Source organism: Momordica charantia (assembly GCF_013281855.1).
Source record: "Momordica charantia cultivar OHB3-1 chromosome 6 unlocalized genomic scaffold, Mcharantia_2.0 BLBB01000006.1, whole genome shotgun sequence".
NCBI classification, from domain to species: Eukaryota; Viridiplantae; Streptophyta; class Magnoliopsida; order Cucurbitales; family Cucurbitaceae; genus Momordica; species Momordica charantia.
Window position 1 is genome coordinate 5,533,613 of NW_028275164.1, and position 20,634 is coordinate 5,554,246.

At 35.0% G+C, this 20,634-nt stretch overlaps 3 protein-coding genes across 3 annotated transcripts; 1 reads left to right on the top strand and 2 right to left on the bottom strand.

Annotated features, from left to right (window-relative positions):
* Positions 1-33: 33 nt before the first annotated feature.
* On the bottom strand, positions 34-4,253 carry LOC111014458 (Regulator of Vps4 activity in the MVB pathway protein). Its single transcript, XM_022289196.2, has 6 exons — positions 4,036-4,253; positions 3,773-3,905; positions 3,166-3,269; positions 2,347-2,491; positions 2,128-2,268; positions 34-1,913 (listed from the first exon to the last, which is right to left on the bottom strand). The coding sequence occupies exons 1-6, from the start codon at positions 4,074-4,076 to the stop codon at positions 285-287; spliced, it is 2,193 nt and encodes a 730-aa protein (XP_022144888.1). The 5' UTR covers positions 4,077-4,253; the 3' UTR covers positions 34-284.
* Positions 4,254-8,773: 4,520 nt separating this feature from the next.
* Positions 8,774-10,592, bottom strand: LOC111014560 (uncharacterized). Its single transcript, XM_022289345.2, has 2 exons — positions 10,163-10,592; positions 8,774-9,214 (listed from the first exon to the last, which is right to left on the bottom strand). The coding sequence occupies exons 1-2, from the start codon at positions 10,403-10,405 to the stop codon at positions 8,984-8,986; spliced, it is 474 nt and encodes a 157-aa protein (XP_022145037.1). The 5' UTR covers positions 10,406-10,592; the 3' UTR covers positions 8,774-8,983.
* Positions 10,593-14,165: 3,573 nt separating this feature from the next.
* On the top strand, positions 14,166-19,005 carry LOC111014594 (kinesin-like protein KIN-13B). The gene is made up of 12 exons (XM_088126062.1): positions 14,166-14,396; positions 14,476-14,667; positions 15,541-15,693; positions 16,190-16,297; positions 16,447-16,524; positions 16,598-16,683; positions 16,756-16,911; positions 16,986-17,288; positions 17,450-17,668; positions 17,743-18,217; positions 18,301-18,366; positions 18,465-19,005. The coding sequence occupies exons 1-12, from the start codon at positions 14,268-14,270 to the stop codon at positions 18,642-18,644; spliced, it is 2,145 nt and encodes a 714-aa protein (XP_087982188.1). The 5' UTR covers positions 14,166-14,267; the 3' UTR covers positions 18,645-19,005.
* Positions 19,006-20,634: the final 1,629 nt, after the last annotated feature.

Genomic DNA, 20,634 nt, shown 5'->3' on the forward strand with positions numbered 1-20,634 from the left:
AGCTAATGAATACAAGGAATGACACTAGCAGTCTCAACTCGGGAATGGGTCGATCTTACATTTGGCTATCAACATCTGTGTATCATTTGAAATTTTGGAATCGTACAATCGCTATTACAGGCTAACAGTATGAATAATTAAAAACCAATGACTGTCGATGGGAGATGTGACAAGATGCAGCCCCACAGACACACGACGCAAGGGCTTTACAATGAGAAATGGGTAAAAGTTCGTGTGAGAGGTAACCATAGAGAAGACAAACTTTGAATGGTGGTGCATTATGTTTACCTTCCTCTCAAGGCTGCAAATCGAGCAGCCAAATCATCATAGTCGGGCAACTTAGGATGAACATGTTTGGCTGCACTTGACCGATCTGGCTGAAAGGAAGCGGCTCGTGTAAATACTTTTGTTGCTTCTGATGGACCCAGTTGTTCATGAGGAAGGGAAACTGATCGTGCCGGTGGATGAACCGTATCTGCCTGCTTATCGGCCCCATCTCTGTTTAGATTCAAAGGGGATTCTGCAGCATGAGTACCAGTTTCAATAGCATGATGACTTTTAGGTTTCCTTCTCATCTTTCCTGGTTCAAAGGTTGAGGCTTTCTTACTGTAATGAATCAAAAGCTTGTCTATTATCCTTTCTTCTTCATCCCTTTCATTCTCCTCATCGTCAACCAACAGCTGCAAGCCATGTTTATCATCCCTTCTCCTACTACTTCTTGACTTCCTTCTCACCACTTGTTCATCCTCAGCATTGTTGACTGGATGACTGGACCGTGGCTTGTGGTGTTTTCTACGTACTGATCTTGGTTTTGGCAGATCATTAGGAGGTAATCTAGCACCAAAGACATGATCCATCTCACCATGACTATTTGGCCTCATAGGACTAGTAACCTGCCTCTCATGATCAGAGTGGCGTGGTTCTAATTGGATGACACCTGCAGTCGTTTCTGACCTGACATGCTTCTGAGGATCTGTGGAGACGCAATTGTTGTCGTGGCCTGTACGTGATGATTCCACATGGCCCCTATCCCTATGATCCTTCCTTCTAGAGTGGGCTTTTACATATGGAGGGAGGGAACTGTTGTAGCTGGGTTTCAAACCATGATGTTTATCATTCTCGGCTTTCCCCAGTAAGTCTACATATCCATTGTGCCCAGCATGAGTATTACCGGATGATGACTCTTTAATGTCCGTCTTTAACTGCAATCCTGCACCACTAGGAGGAGCAACACCTGGATTATTGTGAGGCGGAAACTTCAAGTAATCTGGAACTGCCCGTTTCCTGCCATTATGCATAGCTTGTCTATCATCTGCATCTCCCATTACTTCACTTGAAGACGAACTGCCCATTCTAACAGTTCTCGGGGAAGAACCCACTATCCCATTTCTAGCTTCATGCTTACTAACAGCGGAACCTTTCTTTTCTCCAAAATAATTTATGTGGCCATCGAATTTCAAGTAATCTGGAACTGTTGGTTCTCTCCCATTATGCACAACTGGTCGATTGTCTGCATCTTCCAATACTTCACTCGAAGAAGAACTGCCCATTCTACCAGTTCTGGGGGCAGAACCCACCATCCCATTACTAGCTTCATGCCTACCAATAGTTGAACCGTTCTTCTCTCCAAAATGATTCATATGGCCATCTGATTTCAAAATTGACTCTTCTTTGTTATGTACCCTCTTCTCGTGTCCATTTCCAGGTAGTTCCTGTCTAGGCTGAAACTTGAGTTCTTTTCCTCCTGATATGGTACTATCACTGGGATTGACGAATCTGGGCCTGCCATTTCCATGCTCAAAATTTTCTTTGAATGGTGTACCATCCTTCCCCACTCTTGGATCAAATTCCTTCGCATGGGAACGACCTTTTTCTACTGCAGCATTGGAAGACCCAAAATCTTTAGGTAGACCCTGCAGAAGCCAGAGACGGAAAGTTTAAATGTAGTGAAGACCTAAATATTTCCCAATAAAACTCGAAAATTATAATGTATGACAACTATACTGCGGAGGACCAAGGGCACCACTCAACTGTAAATTTTAGAAAGTTTGAGAACTGAAAATTTCAAGGGTTCAATCTTGTTTCTTGCAATGTTGGAAAGTAGTAACATATGGAGATGAGGTGCACCTGAGCATAGGCTGGGGGAGTAGACATTCTCTTCTCAAAACCCACTGAATCCCACTTAATTGAAAACTCCAATGCGATGTCTTGCAATAGCTGAACTTTCTTCTCCAATGTGAAAGGCTTGGAAGCTAAATTTTCAACAAACTACAAAAATTTAATTAGTGATTAGTCTCTCCATTATGAAAGATTTAGGAAGCTCAAAGTCAGTTGATTTGGTATTACCTTTTGGTTCTCCAAATGTTCCAAAGAAGTCCCAAATCTCTCCTGAAAAAGTTGCCTGAGCTCACGCAATTCTGGCAAATCAGAAAATCTTGCGGCAGCAAACATTAGAGATGCAATAGCCTCGCGACATTCCTCAGGGCATTCCCTGTAAAGATGATGAACAGAGGGAATCAGACAAATATAAATTCTCCAACATAAATTTAGAAACCAAATTTTTATATTATATAATATATCTCTCTTGACCAGAAACTATAAAAGCAACAACAGTAAGATAGCATGAAGTTATCTAAGTGCTTTTGAATGATAGAAAGGTATCCTCCAACTAATTAAAGATCTAACAAACTTTAACTTCAGAATTCAATCAAGACCAGACCTAATATCTACCGATTCCTTGTGTTCATCATGCATGCAAGACACCTCAAATTAACATTTAATAATTTATCATCATCCCAATCAATTAAGTGCAATAGATTTTTCTTTTCGATAGAAAAGCACAGAAGTTACGTGCAGCACAAAAAAATGATTTATATTATAATAATGTCTCCAGGACCAGAAAACTTAAGTGCAAAATGCAAGAGCCAGCTCTGGAAAAGAATACATCCATATCACAGTAAATTCAATCAAATTGTCTCCTCTTATTTCCCACTCCTGTTTTATTATTTCTTATCATTATTCTCATCTCGGGGGAGGGGGTGCCCACAGTAATAATGTCAAGTTTAAAACGTAGACGTTAGCACAACAAGAAAAATAGGTAAAGAGAAAAACAAATAAGCTATTCGTGCAGGAGTCTAATCACAGCACATAAGCATGATTCAGTACCTCTGCTTTTGCATAATTGGAAGATGTTTCAACACGGTATCACATGATTGCTCCACGAAATCATAACAGGACGAAATTGTCAATTCAACTAGAAGTCCCTCAGCCTGTTTTCCACCGCACAAGACAAAATAACAGTTTCTTTAAGCCTTACTAGGTAGATGCCACAATAGTTGTAATAATAATCAGAGGAAATACGGAGAGGGGAAGCCCGGGATGGGAGGAGAAAACTAAAATAGAAGCCATAGTAATCAACAAAGGGTCTAAAGCAAAGCCCAAAAATGGAATTGGGAATTGATAGAAATGGAGATGGCTTTCAGGAATAAATAAAACTTGGTTAACATCACAAAATAGCCTATTTCTTAAAAATTTTGGTCTTCATACAAATCTGTGCTTACAGCTTAGGAGCCTTGAAATATAATTCAATTTAACAAAGGCTATATAAGGCAAAGCCCAAAAACGGAATTGGGAATTGTTAGAAATAGAAATGGTTTTCACTTTTCAGTACTTACAGCCTACAAGCATTGAAATATTTTTCAAAGTAACCATCGAATCAGAAGAATGAAATAATTTTTCCAAGCAAAAATCGAAATGCATGAAAAAAAATTACCCTTCCATAAGCATTAATGTCGAGGCCATTTGCGAGTAGATCAGCAATATCTTTCTTCAGAAATTTCAGAGTTGCTTTCTTCTTCCTCCGAATCACATCGATCCGACTTTTGGTTAATTTAATCAGGGATTTGCTACAAACATTAGGAAAACAGAAAAGCACAAACATCCCACTCCGTTAAGCTCTCAAGCAATCAGGCAAAAAACGCAAGGAACCCAAAAATCAAAAAGAAAATTATTTGCAAGATAGATCGGATTACACACCATCTGGATGCAAAGCCCCGGCCGAGAATACCATCCAACATCTTTCGATCTTCACCTTCCTTCCACTCCTCAAGCGATAAATCTCAGCCCCCAAATAGCAGACGATTCATCACCAAAGCTCGAAGAGAGAGAGAGTGGAGTAAAATGGAAACTAAGAGAGGTGGGCGGAGGCGAGGAAGAAGACGAAGCTATCAACTCCACTGTGTCTTCCTAAAGCCACTCGAGTGAGCCGTTCACCTTTTTCAAAAACTTCTCCCCAATTTACAAAACTAACCTTATCTTTTACATAAAAAACGTACGTCCTCCCTAATCCGCATTTTAACGTTGGATGGGTATTTTAGGAATTCACACTCTCTCCTCGGACCTACCGTAAGAAACGGCGAGTGATGGTGAGAGCGAGAGATCGTGGCCGTTGGATGAGAGGACTTTTCTCGTGCGGTAGTGGGTATCATCTATGCTTCAAAAATGGGTTAAAAAAAACGTCCAACGTGCTACTGCTGAGCTGGATCGCAGGGGCTTCCAGGTAATTTTCATTCTTTGGATTACGACAAGAGCCGTAACAGAAGTTGGATTTTGCGCTTGCGTTAGGTGAGCCTGAGCCACCGCATAATGTAACCGCCGTGATAACGGTAATTCATTGACTATATGTCAGCTGGACGCACAGTTGCTGCTTTTTGACGTCGTTCGGAAAAACACAAGACTCCAGCTGTTAATTGAATTAAATTCCATTGTTATTCTTATTTACACGTTTGCCTCAAATAAATGGCTTTTATTTTTTTTATTAATGAGTCATATTGATACCTTCCCAAATGAAAGTATCAAATTTTTTTTTTTTTGCAATATTTTCAATTCTTTTAAATTTTAATTTCATAAGATCAAATTGCATGTTAGTTTGTTTGTTATTTTAAAAGACATTATTATTAATTAGATAGCAACATCAAATCATTCATGGATTGATTGAATGAATGGTAGACATAAAAGAAGATTAAATAATTTTGAGATGAATGCTATTAGCCAATATTTCAAAAGTATTATTAGTTTTCTCATCCTATATTATCAAAAATATTAAAATATTGTTGACCTATTTTTTAAAAAATTGAGATTTATATAAAAATCCTAAATGGAAACAAGTTTATTTGAGATTGTCTCTCCCCTCATTTGGTATCTTGTTTTTACATAATTATAACCTATGTAATAATGTGTCTCCTTTAAAATATTTACTAATTAGCTCTAGATAATTGTTACGAGGAAAATTATATGGAAACACGGATTACTCCCAATAGTACATACAAGCGTAAATTGTGAAATAAAAGTCATAGTCGTACAAAGCAGCGCTCAGCTTGATTCTTACCATGTGAATCTATTGAATATCTGATAAATAAAATTTATCTACATTGTGATCAAATGAATTATACTTTAAATCTTACTCGGATTCATGTACAAATGGAGATTGGGTTGATACATCATAAAAAACTATTTCAACAGCTCACGCTTAAACAATAATAATGTAAAACAAAAATATGATATGGAGATTTCCAAAATATTCTTCTAATGGCAAAAATATTTAACGGTTTTATGAAGAAGTTGATAAATTGGAGCAAAACTTTGATGGGATTGTTTCAACTCCGAAAAAGAAAATTCATCAGTTAATATGGGAGCACGTGGCAAAAGTAAATGACTTTGAGTTTCAAAATATTAAATATTTGAACTACCCTAGTCTTAGGTACATAAAATTAAAAAATAAATAAAATTATGCACCATCCATTAAATTCTCTAGTGGAAGAATTTTCAAAAAGCACTACTTTACACTTCAGTGCTATGGAGGCAAAGTTGGATACCAACTCCCACCCTCTGTTCCAAGAAGTCATCATATCGATAAAATAATTATCACTAGAATGCAAAAAAAAAAAAAAAAAAAAAAAATCATTTAAATTAGGATAACTATATAATACCTAATGTTTGGTAAGTTTTGTTTTTTTTTTTTTTTTAATTTAGTCCATTAAATTTAAAGTTTCAATTTAGTTCCTGATGTTTTGATATATTTTTTTTCAGTTTAGTCTCTTAGTATAAGTGAATATTTAAATTGGTGGATAATAAATCTACTAGTCATAATATTCAGTAAACCGGTGGAAATTTAGAAAATGAAAAAGGTTATTAAGGAAAGAAAACTCAAAATTTTTACCAAATTCTAAGAAAATTAGAGGAGGAATTAGAAACTTTAGTCGTTGATGTTTCTCTTTATCGGTTAATTTGTTTTTTTTAGTATTATGCTATTTTACTTTGTCATCAACCAATTTTAACATTTATCACAATGATAAAATTAACTGCGATATGAGCTTAGCTCGATCTCTCATCCCACATTTGTTACATTAAAAAACATAGTAATAAATGAAATTAAAAATATTAAAACGTAAAGGCTAAATTAAAACTTTAAAAACAATAAGAATTAAATTACAAAAATTCTCAATGTTAAAAACTAAAACTTATATTTAACCTTAAAATAACCGATTTTTATTTGTATTGCCAATATATATATATATATTAATTAGAATAACATATTGGGGAGGGGATCAATTACCGTTGAGTTGGGCTCGCTTTGCAACTTATAAATAATTATTTCTTTTTACTTTTGAGTTTTGTATGTAATAATTTATTACCAGACACGTAATATTTCAACTTTATATCGTAACAAAACAACATGGAACACTTGCACATGGTTGCATTTCGTATGAGCCATGTTTGACTCCAACACATTCGTATTCGAACTCAGAACATATTATTTATCTAAACAAACAAATAAAATTTTTTAAAAACAAAAGAAATGGCTTTATTCGGAGGTGAGGGAGGCAACCTTTATAAAAATAATGGAAGAAATTAATATTAAAATGGGTAATGGATGGGTTCTCTGAAATAAAACAAAGAGTGGAAGACACAAAGAGTGGAGCATGCGTGTCCACCTCAGCATAAGAACAACCGACCAACCGCTGAATTTATCCAATAAATGATTTGAAATGGTTCCCTTTCCAAAGAAATTAAAAAAAAAAACAATTGTGGAAATTAATGATAATGTCAGTGTCATAAATTATAACAAACAATGAGGATTTTGGTCATCAATCGGAGCACAAGGCCGAGGCCACCATATTCTATGGTTTACAATTCATTTCACAAAAAAAAAAAAAAATGGTTTGGTGGAAATGGACTCAACAGAAGTCAGCAGAGCTTTGATTTTGCATATTTACAGTTCACTTGTTTCTGAATATTCATCTCGCTTTGAAAGACGAGAGACAGTGGCTAAACATGTGCGTGACATAATAATGGCGACTGAGGAAGAAGCCTAAAAGATTATCAAAAGATTGATCAAAAAGTGTAAAGCCATTAATTTCAATAAATCTGAGATTGGACAATTAGACATGCGATCGAGAGTGGACACAGCACTAAAGAACTTACGAACAAGAGAGACGCATTAACCAAGTGACCATAAAGAAAGCAACAAGCACATAATATGTCGTTTCATTGTAGTTTTAAGTCACAATCAAACTAGTTTATGATAATGGTAATCTTAATAAAATTATCTTTCGAAATGTAACCTTCAAAATACTGCTCTCCCAATGGCATCAGAAGAGCCGGATAGACTCCAAGGGGGAAAAATAGAGAGATGGGTCTCTGAAAAAGATGTGCCCTTTTCTCCTTCTCTCTCTTTTCATCTTCTTTTCACCAGAAACACTTCAAAAGGTTGACCAGAAAGTGGAATAGATAGTTTTCTCGATCCAGCAATTCGTGCCGAACCAATCTCTCCGAAACCATATGCTGAGGAAGAATGTTGCTGTAAAAAAGCAAGGTCGAGACACAGGCTGCAGGCTGGACAATCAGGGACAGTAGAAGCCTTACCAGTGATCTGAACAGGAATGGAGTAAGATTCTGCGACCAAAAAAGATAAAAGACAAGGTTTTAAGGATACAAAAATACTAACCCAAGTATTGAATATCAGATATCTACCTTCTGTTGTAATCAAATAGAGAAATTGAAATTGAAGAATCAAGAAAGTTGAAGTTGATCGTACATACCATTGAGTTGACTGAGAGAGGAAGCCAAAGCAGATGCTCTGTAGATGGATTCTTCAACCGATAGAAAGTGAGAGAGGCAGTACGTAGTAGAAGCTGCAAATCATCAACAGCTGACACTGGGACCTGCGCACTTTCAGTATTTCTGGCGAGGAACACAAGTTTGACTAAAATCCTCCAACAAGTTAGTTTGCAACCAACGAATTTTTAAAGTTGGGAATTTTCGAGTACTACTTCCATTGTGCATTCTGCAAAGTGAGAACCACTATATACTATATCGAAAGTGGTTATCTAATAAAGTCAAAGGCTACATAAATCCGACCCCATTTGTTAGGAAAAAAAAAAAGATTCAGAGTGCAAAAAGAGTTGATCAGAATACCTGATTCTGTAAGCATGCACAATAGAAATTTTATACTAATTCTCATATTACGCAATCAACTATTGTTTACTAATGACAACGGGCCTTTAAGAGGAGGAAAGGCTTTTCTCTAATGATTAATAATGGCATCCAGTCACATTCTTGGAAAACAACAAGGAGTTGCATTCAATGTAAAAATAAAAGAAAAAATAATTGTGTCTTATAATAATGTCAAACGCCCTCGCAATATTCTGCTGCAGCTTCTAGAGATTAGAACTTAAACAATGCTCAAATATAAAATTTTGCCAAACAAACGGTGGGACTGGAAATGGGAGAGAAGACATACCATTCACGATCATTTATTCGTAAAATACATTGCCTAAAATGGAGAACTAAAACTCAAGAAAATAAAAAATCCTAGAGAGATTTTTTATTTAATTCAGAATAGCAATATCAGTAGTAACTCTCAAACATGTTGGTTCATGGTGGACTATCTCAACTCATCATCACTTTGGGATTTCTAATGCTTTCAGCCTATCAAAAAACAGAGTGAAGATGGAAAAGGAGAAAGGAACTCAAGGAACTCAGGCTCATCTGGATTTTCCTTGTCAGGATTTTCCTCTTCTTCCTCTTTCTTCTCTTCTTCCTCCTCATCTTCTTCAGGGGGATCACATGGCAATGGTGGTGGCAATGGTGTTTTCATGGGACTAAACTGAGGAAAGATATCTGGTCTACGTCCTGGCTTAGGCCTCTCCCATTCCTACAACCAAATAGTACGTTAGCATTCAAGACAGTGATATAACTATTCAAGCACTTCATACACGATGAAAGGTTCACAATGCATGAATTTTCTTATTAACTAAGTTCATCAGGTAAGAACATCAACAATTTCACATCAGAAAATGAATTTACCACCAAAAAGGCACCCTTACATACGAATTCATAGAAAATTTGTGACAACATAATGATGTCAAGTTAATTTCCCAAAAGCATTACAAGTAACAGCCCAGTAACAGAACAGGAAATAGATAGAACAGACAGATATGATGCGTGAATGTCATGATGGCAACCATAATAATCTACACATCCCCAAGACTTAAAAGACAAAGTACCAATATGAACTACTAAATTACTCGACAAAAATTTGTGAGGGCTGCCAATATCTTCTCTCAATCTGAGTTTAACAACAATAGTGCAATAAGCATTAACCAAGTGCAAGAATACAAACGAACAAGAACTATCACAGATATCATACAGGAATATCCAGGTTAAAAACTGTATCTGGTTTAACAAAACATTTGCAGCCTATGGAATCCACAGCGCTATGGCCTATTCTCACAAAAAAATCTATGACAATATCAATAGGTCAACATTATGATGGTTGATGCCCCTCGTGTAAAGACAGATATAGCCCACGTTACAGAGATGTACAATTTGCAGGAAAAACATGGCAAATTAATTCAACAAGTCCTGTAACCAACCTTCAAAGATAATTACAACAAATAACGTATCAAAAGCCCAGGAACACTCCAACTATTTATCCCAACTGATCTAACAATACACTAGCTAAACTACATAAATACGGAAAGCATAATCTTCGTCAGTGATAAGCAAAGAAACCTAAAATCCCATGAAAAATAACTCCAATACAAGCCGGAAAAATCAAACACGCGATGAGAATAAGCGAGGGCAAGAGCGAACGATATACAATTGGGAAATCGAGAGGATTGCGACGAGTAAGCTTCTCTTCATCCGGGGCCATTCGAACCACCTGCTTCCCCGTTCTCCTTCTACCAATTACCAAATGCGAATTGGAAACTGGTTTGTATGGGAAAGAGCATCTGCAGTTGCCGAAAGAGCAGCTATGGCTTGTAGATGATGAAGATATGTGTAGGTAGACCGCGGAGGGTAACGCTAGGGTTTTAGAGCTGAACAGGCATATGGACGCCATGATCTCTCTCGTCCTCTCTGGCTCTCGTCTACCCTCCTCCTCAGTCTTCCTGATTCTTCTCTGCTGATTCTCCCAAAATCCAATGGCCGCCACAACAGTTGCTCGACACCGGACCGCCTCTTATTTTCTTCTCCACAGCGCAGCGTCGGTGTTTGCTCCACCAATTATCCTTAAAAATTAACGAAATCAGCAAATTCTGAAATTGAAAAAACAAGATAGGGGGAAAAAGAAAAAATTCAATTTTTACCCCTAAACCCTAAAATTGGTGAGGAGTATCAATTTCTAACTAAACTTTCGATGAAATTTTTTCTTCTATTTAAATTCTATTCTATTCACCCAAGAATTTGAACGAAAAAATAATATGAAAGCCCTCCAAATCTTTCTAATTTCGATTACTTTGAGTGTCGAACACAAAATAAATTAAGTTTGATTAATGTATAAATGAGGATTAAATAAATCTTTTAAATTTCATAAATTTCAACAATAATCTAATGGTGCAGTTTTTCATTCAAATCTATCAATTTTGTTTTACCATCTTGGTAAAATTGGTAAAAAGGGTCAAGCGTATATATATATTTTGAGTTCTAACTAGAAGTGAGAATTTGAAACTCTAACTTTTAAGAAGGTAAGTAAGTTAAACTATGTTTTAAGTTGATAAATAATTCAGCGGTAATTGATATTTTCCCGTTGATATTAATGAAAAAGTTTACTCTATAGGTAGTCAAAATATGTCTCTCTCTGTCAAAGCTAACGACAGTAATCGACATATATTTCCAATTAAGAGATTGGAGTTCGATTCCCCACAACACGTGTTGTAATAAAAAAAAATGTATATCATCTCTTTTAATTCTTTTTAAAGAGGGTGCTACTTGTAAATCTACCCTTTCCAACCTAATAAATTATTTGTTGCTTTTAAGTTTTTCAAAATTTATAATTTGTTTTGACAATTACATAAGTGCTATTAAGTTTCTTTAACTTGAGGAGGGTTAAAATAAAATCTCATGTCAGATGAATTATTATATAAATGATATTTTTAAAAACTAGTTCAAAGACAAGATATGGCTTGTGAAAATGTAGTTCTAAGTAGAATTTTAAAGTTGATGTGTATGGTCAAACATAGTTGTCTTGTTCGAGGTAAGTCGTCCTATCACATCATCATACAAAAGATATCTTACTGCAGTCAAGTGTGTAGTGATATTGAAAAAAGTTATAGTACTACGAGAGTACATATTCTTTTCGTTCATACCATAATTTTCCTTCATAAATAATTCTTTAATGTTGATAGACAACACATTATTTTTGAATGATGTTGATGCAAGCTCACCATAGACATGCTTTGAAAGGGTTTTATTATATATATGATGAATATTTAAATGTAAATATAATGGAGGGGTCACATTTGAAAGAGTTGATTTAATTGTGGCAATCATATATGCCATGTGGATGAAAATTGTTCATGCTAAGGATTAAACATAGCCTAAATATACATGGGACGCATTATAGTAAGGATTAAAAGACTGAAAGAGTAATATAATAGTATAAATAGAAAATAATTTTATCGATGTTAATTACAATTCAATATAAAAGACAAAAACGAAATAAAAACAGTCTTTAGTCTTTAGGGTTATTTTGTGAGAATTCAAAACTTTCAAAGAACGAATATTTAGTTCCACATTTGTTTTATAAAAATGTAAGATACTTTGATATTTCAAGATATTCGGATGTCCTAGGATGGAGAGACTCTAAGATGTTTTTGACGTTCTTTCTTTCTTTTCAATGTCCTTTTGAAATATGAGTTTCAAAGGTTTCAAGGACTTTCTCTCCTGGCTTTTTTGTCGTTCATTCTTTTCTCATATATTTTCTTTCCTCAAATTATTATTTAATTTTATAGTTAAAATAAATTGATATTAGCGAACTATTTAATTTTATAATTAAAAAAACGATTAAACAATAGATTCTACAATGTACCATCAAAATCTTCCACCTTTCAAAATCATTCAAAATATTTCTTTTCTTAAATATCTCCTCAAAATTCACTACAATGTCCTCAATCAAACCTTTTGTACCCAAAAAGAAAAAATAAAAGAAGAAGAGGAGTTAGACTCGAGTTTTTATTGTTAGGTATCCCCACCACACTATAGCGTGTAATGTAACATGTACATGACAATGAAAAAAAGAAAAAAAAAATCTTTACACCATTCAAATTTCTCGTAGATGCTAAGATGCATTAAAGATTATGTTAAAAGACGTTGGTTTTTCATAGACGTTTCACAATGAGACGTAGAATTAAAAAATGAATATAACTCAGACATGGCTTAGATTCATAGTTCTACCTAAATAAAAAACAACAAAATCGAAGATTGGAAGAAACCTTAGAAATAAAAGGGTGTTGTAAACAAGTAGAAAAGAAATTGATTCGCAGTGAAAAATAGGGTCTGAAGAATAATTTCCAATTTCCAAATCGTCCAAACAAAGAAACAAACATGTGGCCCCAAAGGTGAGCAATTTGGCAAAACATGAGCCACGCCACTGTGTCCAAATAATCCAATTTCACCCCATTATTCTCAACACAAATTAATTGAATGTGCCCATTGGGAACTACATTCAAAATCATGTATTTATCATACATCCATTCTATTCTCAAGTTCTCAGCACTATTACAAATAGTAATCTTCCATTTAATATCATATTAATTCATTTGAAATAAAAAAAATTAATACCATATTAATGACATGTGAAGCATTCTAGGTTTGTGTCTAACAGATCTCTAAATTTTAAAAAGTATCTAATAAATCTTTAAGGTAAATTCGTTTTGTCTTTTAAATTTGGCCAATAATTTAAATATGTTTCTAAGGGGAGGTGAAAAACATATTCGAGTATAATTTTTAAAAATAGAAAACAAAAGTTACCCTATAGAGGTCTAAACTTTCAATTTTGTATTTGATAAGCCTCTGAATTTTAAAAATGTCTAATAAATCTTTGAACTTTCATTTAAACATAAATTGAAAATTCAATGACAAAAACGTAAATGAATGTTTAAAAATCTATTTGACACCTTTTAAATATTAGAGTTTATCATGAAATTATACCAAAAAGAAAAAAGAACATGGAAACTTATGAATTAAACTTAGTAGTTTAACCTTAAAAAAACTACTCTCACTTTAGATACCCAAAAATAGAAAAACCGAAAATTAATCAAATAGAGCTCTCTCTATCTCTTATTGCTATATTTATTATTATCATCAATTATTTTTGGTCAAAAATTTGTATAAACGGACGGTTGGAAAGTCAAAAGAGTTTACTTGATGCTCTAGTAAAGACTGGCCCAACACCATCCAACCACTATCAAATCTTAACTAGTTTTTTTTTTCTTTTTCTTTTTTTTTTGACATTTAACTCTATTTATCGGTGTTGAGATGATGAATAAATCCAACGGCCATGATTTGGGCGTCGTGAGGGAACACAGAAGGAGATTATGGAGTGTCACCGCATGGAAGTGGGCCACCATTACGCAGACGCAGAGAACGTGAGAAGCATCACCGCTGCCTCAACACAAAATCTTACACTCGATTCCCTCACAAGAGGCACGTGATCTCACGTGCGCGAGTGGGCGAGTGGGCGCGTGTCTGTGCAATGTGCATCCCCCAAACATCATTCATTGCCGGTCCAAACAACCCGACCCCGCCACTCCCTTGTCTCCTTCATTCCAAAACGCGTGATTTACACTCGCGTGAGTTACGCCCCTGCCCCTTTTTCAAACTTTGAATTCCCCTTCAATTATCTCCTTCACCCCCAAAAACTCGAATCCGATTTCACTCTACTTTCTAGTTTCAATCTTCAGTTGTGGGCTGTGGCTTTCGCGATGAACGCTGCGGGGAGGCAGATTTCGAGATCTAATCCGGCGGTGCACCACCAGCGTCAGCATTCCGATAATGCTATTGACGCCCTCTTCTCCTATGGAAGATTCGCGCAACCCTCCAATCTTTCTCATGTACACACTCCCGATCGTCTCCTTATTTCCTCCAATACCAACCAAACTAATTTCTGCTGATTTCCCCTTTTCTTTGTAGGATTATGGGTCGAGGGCTAGCAGGGGAATGCAGAGGAGTTTCAATGATGTTGGGTCAACTGATGCTTCCACGCCACAGCCTCGCTCCAGGTCCTCCAGCATGAGGAAGAACGCGGATGAGATGTTTCTTCCAAGCCATTACAGCCCTGGTCTGCTCGATCTTCATTCTCTCGATACTGAATTGTTACCTGAGGTCGGCTCTGTTTCACTCTATTTAGTATTTTTCCTGCCATTCGGATGGGATGCCGCTATTTCATTTGTACAATCGCGCTTTTTTGGGTCAATGATTCTTTCTGCCAGACGGTTACAATTTTTCCTTGTTTTTCTCCTTGAATATTGGAGATGGATGAGATACATCCCCCACTTCTTTGTCAATATTGAGGAATGGAAGTTAGAATCAGCCTTTCATCAGCGTTTAATTCATTTTCCAATTTACATAACTTGTGATTCAATAAAGGAGTATTGGCTAAATCTCAAATATTTGATTCCCGTCCGAGTCATTTCAATTATATATGGTGTATAGATCGGAGTTGAGTCTGCTGATTCCAATTTGATTTCTCTTTGTTCGAATATATCTTGTATAAAATTATATTTTTTGATGAATTTTAAGAAAATGTAATGTAATGAAATGAAATGAATAATTTTAAAGATCAAATAAGAATATTTAGACCTTTTTCTAAATGATTGAACTGAGTTGTTTTTTTTTCCTTCTGAATTGAGTTGATGTTTTAAACATCAGATTTTATCATATGACATGATTCCTAAATCTAATAGAATTATTAAAAAATATATATGTATCTCCTTAAGTTCAACTATTGCTGCACCCTAACTCCTAACGTTAGACATCCTTTGGGTTTATAACATTATGGAGTCCTGTCCAATTTTTTTAATTATTATTATCAATATTTGCCTAGTATTAGTCTAACTATCATAAATTTAATATGCTCTGATTAACAAATTTTTTATCTTGTATTGCTAAATGAAATGCTTGAACCAAATTGATTCCTTTTACTCCATCTTTTAGATGCTACTTTCTATACTTAACAATGGATATTCATTTCATCAGACCACTTATCGTAAAAGCCTTGATGACTCCGAGTCCTTTTTCGCTGCCAGTAAGCTTCCTAACAAGGCTGGAGGTGCATCCGACAATAATCTTCTCAAAAACTTCTCAGTTGACAAGGAAAGAACCAACACTGTTGCTAAGATCAAAGTTGTGGTATGTCTCCTTGATACCATCTTAATTTATCTCTCTCAAATAAGCAATTCCAACGCCAAAGTCCTCCCTATAAGGCTTCTATCTGCTCTTGCTCCCACTCACGACTCATTCTAACATTGAGAAAAAAGAAATAAAGAAAGAGAAAAATGAAATGCTGCGATTGTACTGAAGGTTTTAAGCCTTCTTCTATTAATTATATATATATATATATATATATATATATATATATATATATATATTTTTTTTTTTTTTTTTATGATACTTTGTTTTATCCTCGACATGATATGAGCATGAAATTCCTTTTATAATGCTCTATGTAACTGCATTATTTTATCTTAGTTTTTGGTAAAAATACAAAAATATGCATGTCACATGACAGTAGGAGGTGGGACAGTTGTGACAGTCTACTTTTCCTCCTAGGACAGAGAGAGACTTCCAATTGATTTCATCATAAGTTATAATTTTCATTAATCATTCACAAAAAAATTCCTTGCAGGTTCGCAAGAGACCCCTAAATAAAAGGGAAATGACAAAGAAAGAAGAAGACATAATCAGCATTGAGCCAACTTCAAATTCTCTTACAGTTCATGAAACAAAATTTAAAGTAAGTGCCTGATCAACCAATCATGATCATCTAGTTTCAATATTCTATAGCAACTTGGTATATTTGAATTGCAAATACGAGTAAGCAACAAAGGGTTTTTTTTTTTTTTTTTTTTTGTTTCTTCCTTCTGAAAAGTATTGCATATGCAGGTAGACTTGACGGAGTACATTGAGAAACATGAATTTGTCTTTGATGCTGTATTGAATGAAGGCGTTTCAAATGAAGAAGTAAGTACGAGACATGGATGAGTACCATTATGAAAACCATTTAATTTCTAAACATTCTCTTTTGTTGTTGTAGGTATACTCGGAAACTGTGGAACCCATAGTTCCTCTTATCTTTAACCGAACAAAAGCAACTTGCTTTGCATATGGGCAAACAGGCAAGTTATCAAATTCTCTGTTTCATCAGTGTCAATATGCTTAACTTGAAATACTTAAATGTGCTTGTCCAGGTAGTGGAAAAACGTATACTATGCAACCACTGCCTCTAAAGGCGTCTGAAGACATTTTAAGATTAGTGTACCACACACATCGGAACCAGGGTTTCCAATTATTTGTCAGCTTCTTTGAGATATATGGTGGGAAACTTTTTGATCTCCTCAGCGATAGGAAGTAAGTTTTGTTGAGATTGTAGCAGAAAATGTTTGAGTTCAGTTCATCCGTTTGAATATATCATCGTCTTGCAGAAAGCTTTTTATGAGGGAAGATGGGAAGCAACAAGTATGCATTGTGGGGTTGCAAGAATATAGAGTGTCTAATGTCGAGACAATTAAGGAATTGATTGAGAGGGGAAATGCCACAAGAAGCACTGGTACAACTGGTGCAAATGAAGAATCCTCTAGATCACATGCTATACTTCAACTTTGCATTAAGAGATCAGTCGATAGTTCCGAATCAAAGCCTGCTCGACTTGTAGGAAAGCTGTCTTTTATCGATCTTGCTGGAAGTGAACGTGGTGCAGATACTACAGATAATGATAAACTGACAAGGTCTAAATTTTCTTTCCAGAAAACTGATTGCTATTATTATATAATGGGCCTTAGAGTACTCTATGGACCAGTCTGAACTAAGAAGCAGAAGATATAGAGTTCTTTCACTCTCTTATGTTGTAGTGATGTTTTAGACTGACTAGGAAATATTTGTGTTGCAGAATGGAAGGTGCTGAAATCAACAAGAGTTTACTTGCTCTCAAAGAATGCATTAGAGCTCTTGACAATGATCAAGGTCACATTCCTTTCAGAGGCAGTAAACTCACTGAAGTGCTCAGAGATTCATTTGTTGGTGACTCACGCACAGTTATGATATCATGTATTTCACCAAGCTCAGGATCATGCGAGCACACTCTCAACACGCTAAGATATGCTGACAGGTGTGTTATTTTCTGAGATACTACAGTGGTATATTCCATTATTTGTTTAATATGTTTTACGATTTTCCCCTCAGGGTAAAGAGTCTATCTAAAGGGAACAACACAAGGCGGGATCCTTTATATTCATCTTCAAATCTTCGAGAATCAACAGCTTCTCTATTGTCTTCCACATTACCCACCGAGCCAACCTTTGAGGATAACAGAACTTATTTACCGAATGAAAAGAACAGATTCGGTTGGTCCAAACAGAATGAAAGAGAAGGCACTCCACCACTGAATGTAGAGCGTGTTCCTAGCAACAGGGCAGACATAACTTTGCCTCATCACAGAAGTCAACGAAGTTTTCAAGATGACTTCACTGAAGATGATTTTGGTTCCTCTGAACCAAATTATGACCAGGAAAAATGGACGAACAATAAAATAACTGAAACTCGACAAGTTTCAAGCTTTATCAATCCGAAGAAAGCTACTAATGAAGTGAACCAAAGGGATATTCCTGATTTTGAGATCGATTCTCATTCGAATGATGACCTTGATGCCCTTTTGAAGGTAATAATATTGTAAATATAAAGCACCAAACTTCCTCACAAATCATACAACTTGAAATGACATCCTACTTTTTTTTACATTAGGAAGAAGAAGATCTTGTTACTGCTCATAGGAGACAGGTGGAGCAGACAATCGACATTGCCCGAGAGGTTTGCAACCCTCTAATTCTCTGTTCTCGTATACATGGTACTCGTCTTCTTTGGGTCTGCCCTTTTTAGACCTTTTGTAATCTTGGCTGCATATACAGGAGATGAACTTGCTTGTTGAAGCTGACCAACCCGGAAGCCATTTAGATGACTACATCCATAAATTAAATGTAATTCTATCGCAGAAGGCCGCAAGCATTTTTCAGCTGCAGACCCGGTTGGCTCAGTTTCAGAAACGTTTGGATGAATACAACGTTCTGGTGGCCCCCTCCAGCAACTGAACCAAACCTAGATACAGACACCTCCATTTTTTCGCCCTCCAAATCCTTCTTTTGCACAGGCCCGAGGGAACTGGTCCTGCTCGAGCAGAGCTAACTATCATTCATATGAAATGGTTCAAGTTTTTCCCTCAGAGGTGGTTTGAGTTTTCTTTGATTGTATAGAAGATTTTCTTTCCTGTCCATAGTTTTTCTATTCATGGTCAGCTGTTCTCTCCCTCTGAGAATGAACAAACTTATACAGATTCTTCTGTAGGACCCAAAAGTAACCACAAGTGCTTTTGCAAATTTCAGTTTGATCTTATAAAAGACTGTTGATATTATAAATCATCTCATTTATTCGAAGTTTTTATTTACAACACTACACCCATGACCCATAAAGAGAGACATTAATTTTTGAGTTGAGTTACACCAATTGATTTGACTTCAGGACCTGGCAATCAAATAAATGTTTGTTTGTTCCTCTTGCTCTCTTTTCTGTCTTTTTATGTACAAAACTAGAAGATTACCTATGATTCTGCAACCTTTCCTTTCCTCAAATCTGCTTTTTAAAGATATTGGGAATCTTCTCAAAATCCTCTTATGGATTCTGCTTACCGACTTAGCAATAATGAAACCTGCAAATAAAGTCGGCCAATTAGGTAGAAATTCACTCAGTCACGTGCAGTAAAAAATACAAATCTAATATTATTGACTATGGAAATGTGTATGCAAAACTGGTGATTTTTTGGAGTTGTTTATCGAACTTAGACTTTAAGCGAGACATAATCAAGCTTTAATCACCACATCAGCGGCTTAATCAATCTGCTTCACCATTAGGATTGGCTCTATCTTTGACTAAACTCACACAGAAGAGTCTCGATTTCATGCATCTCCTAGAATTTGCAAGAAGCAAGTTTGAATATAAACCCATTTTCTTCCCAAATCGAATTTATTATTATTGTACTATTTCTAATTTGACCAAGTGGTATGATTAAAATTTGTGATTAAGATTTACGTACGTCATGTCGATTAATAAATTTGTCTCATTACAAAATTTGATTGATTATGTCCGGTTCATTAGCATTGTTTTTTGTTACTAGTTTTAAAAGATAAGAGTGCTCGCTAATAACTTCTTTATAATTTCCTTCAAAAAAAAAAAAAAAACTTCTTTATTATTTGTCTTATTAACATAGATAATAATAATAATAATAATAAAGCTTTTGAAACCTTAATTTAAAATAATAATAAAGGGAAACTATATTTCTTTAGTCTTTTTGAAATTTGAATGGCTTGTTTTGTTAATAAAGAAGAAAACCTTACACCCTTGAAATAAGGACCAAAAAAGTAGCTTGTTCTTTTTCAGGGCGATGAAATTATGATAGAGTCCTCTTTTATTCAATATTAATTTTTAGACCTTCATGGTCTAAGAAGCTACAACTACCAAAAAAAAATACAATTAATATAAGCAAAGATAACTCAATTGATAAGACACTTATTATCATTCGTAAGTTTAATTGTTCGATCGGTCACTCTTTTAACAGTTGAACTAAAAAAAACTATAACTTATATGTTAATTAACTTTTTCTATGAATCAATGAGTCCGACATCAATAAAAGGGAACAATATTATTCTTTTAGACAATCCTAAAAATGTTGAAGATATTAGATATATCAAAATAAAAATACTAATAACACGTTCTAAAAAAAGTCAATAAAAATATTAGAAATACAATACGTTTTTTTAATAGAATATGTGTAGATATGGACATTTTCTCAAAATTTCTTCACTTTTAACTCTTTAGGTATAGGAACTAACAAAAGAAAAGGAGAAAAAAACTTGCAAATAGCAGAGTAGTCAACCTGAATCTAATTCAATTGGTTAAACACTCATTTTCGATTAGGAGGTAGTGAGTTTGAATTCCCACTCTCATATTCTACTGGAAAAAATAGTATCTAATTTCAAGAGTAACCTTCTTTGATTATTAAAAAAAAGGAATGCACATACTTTAATG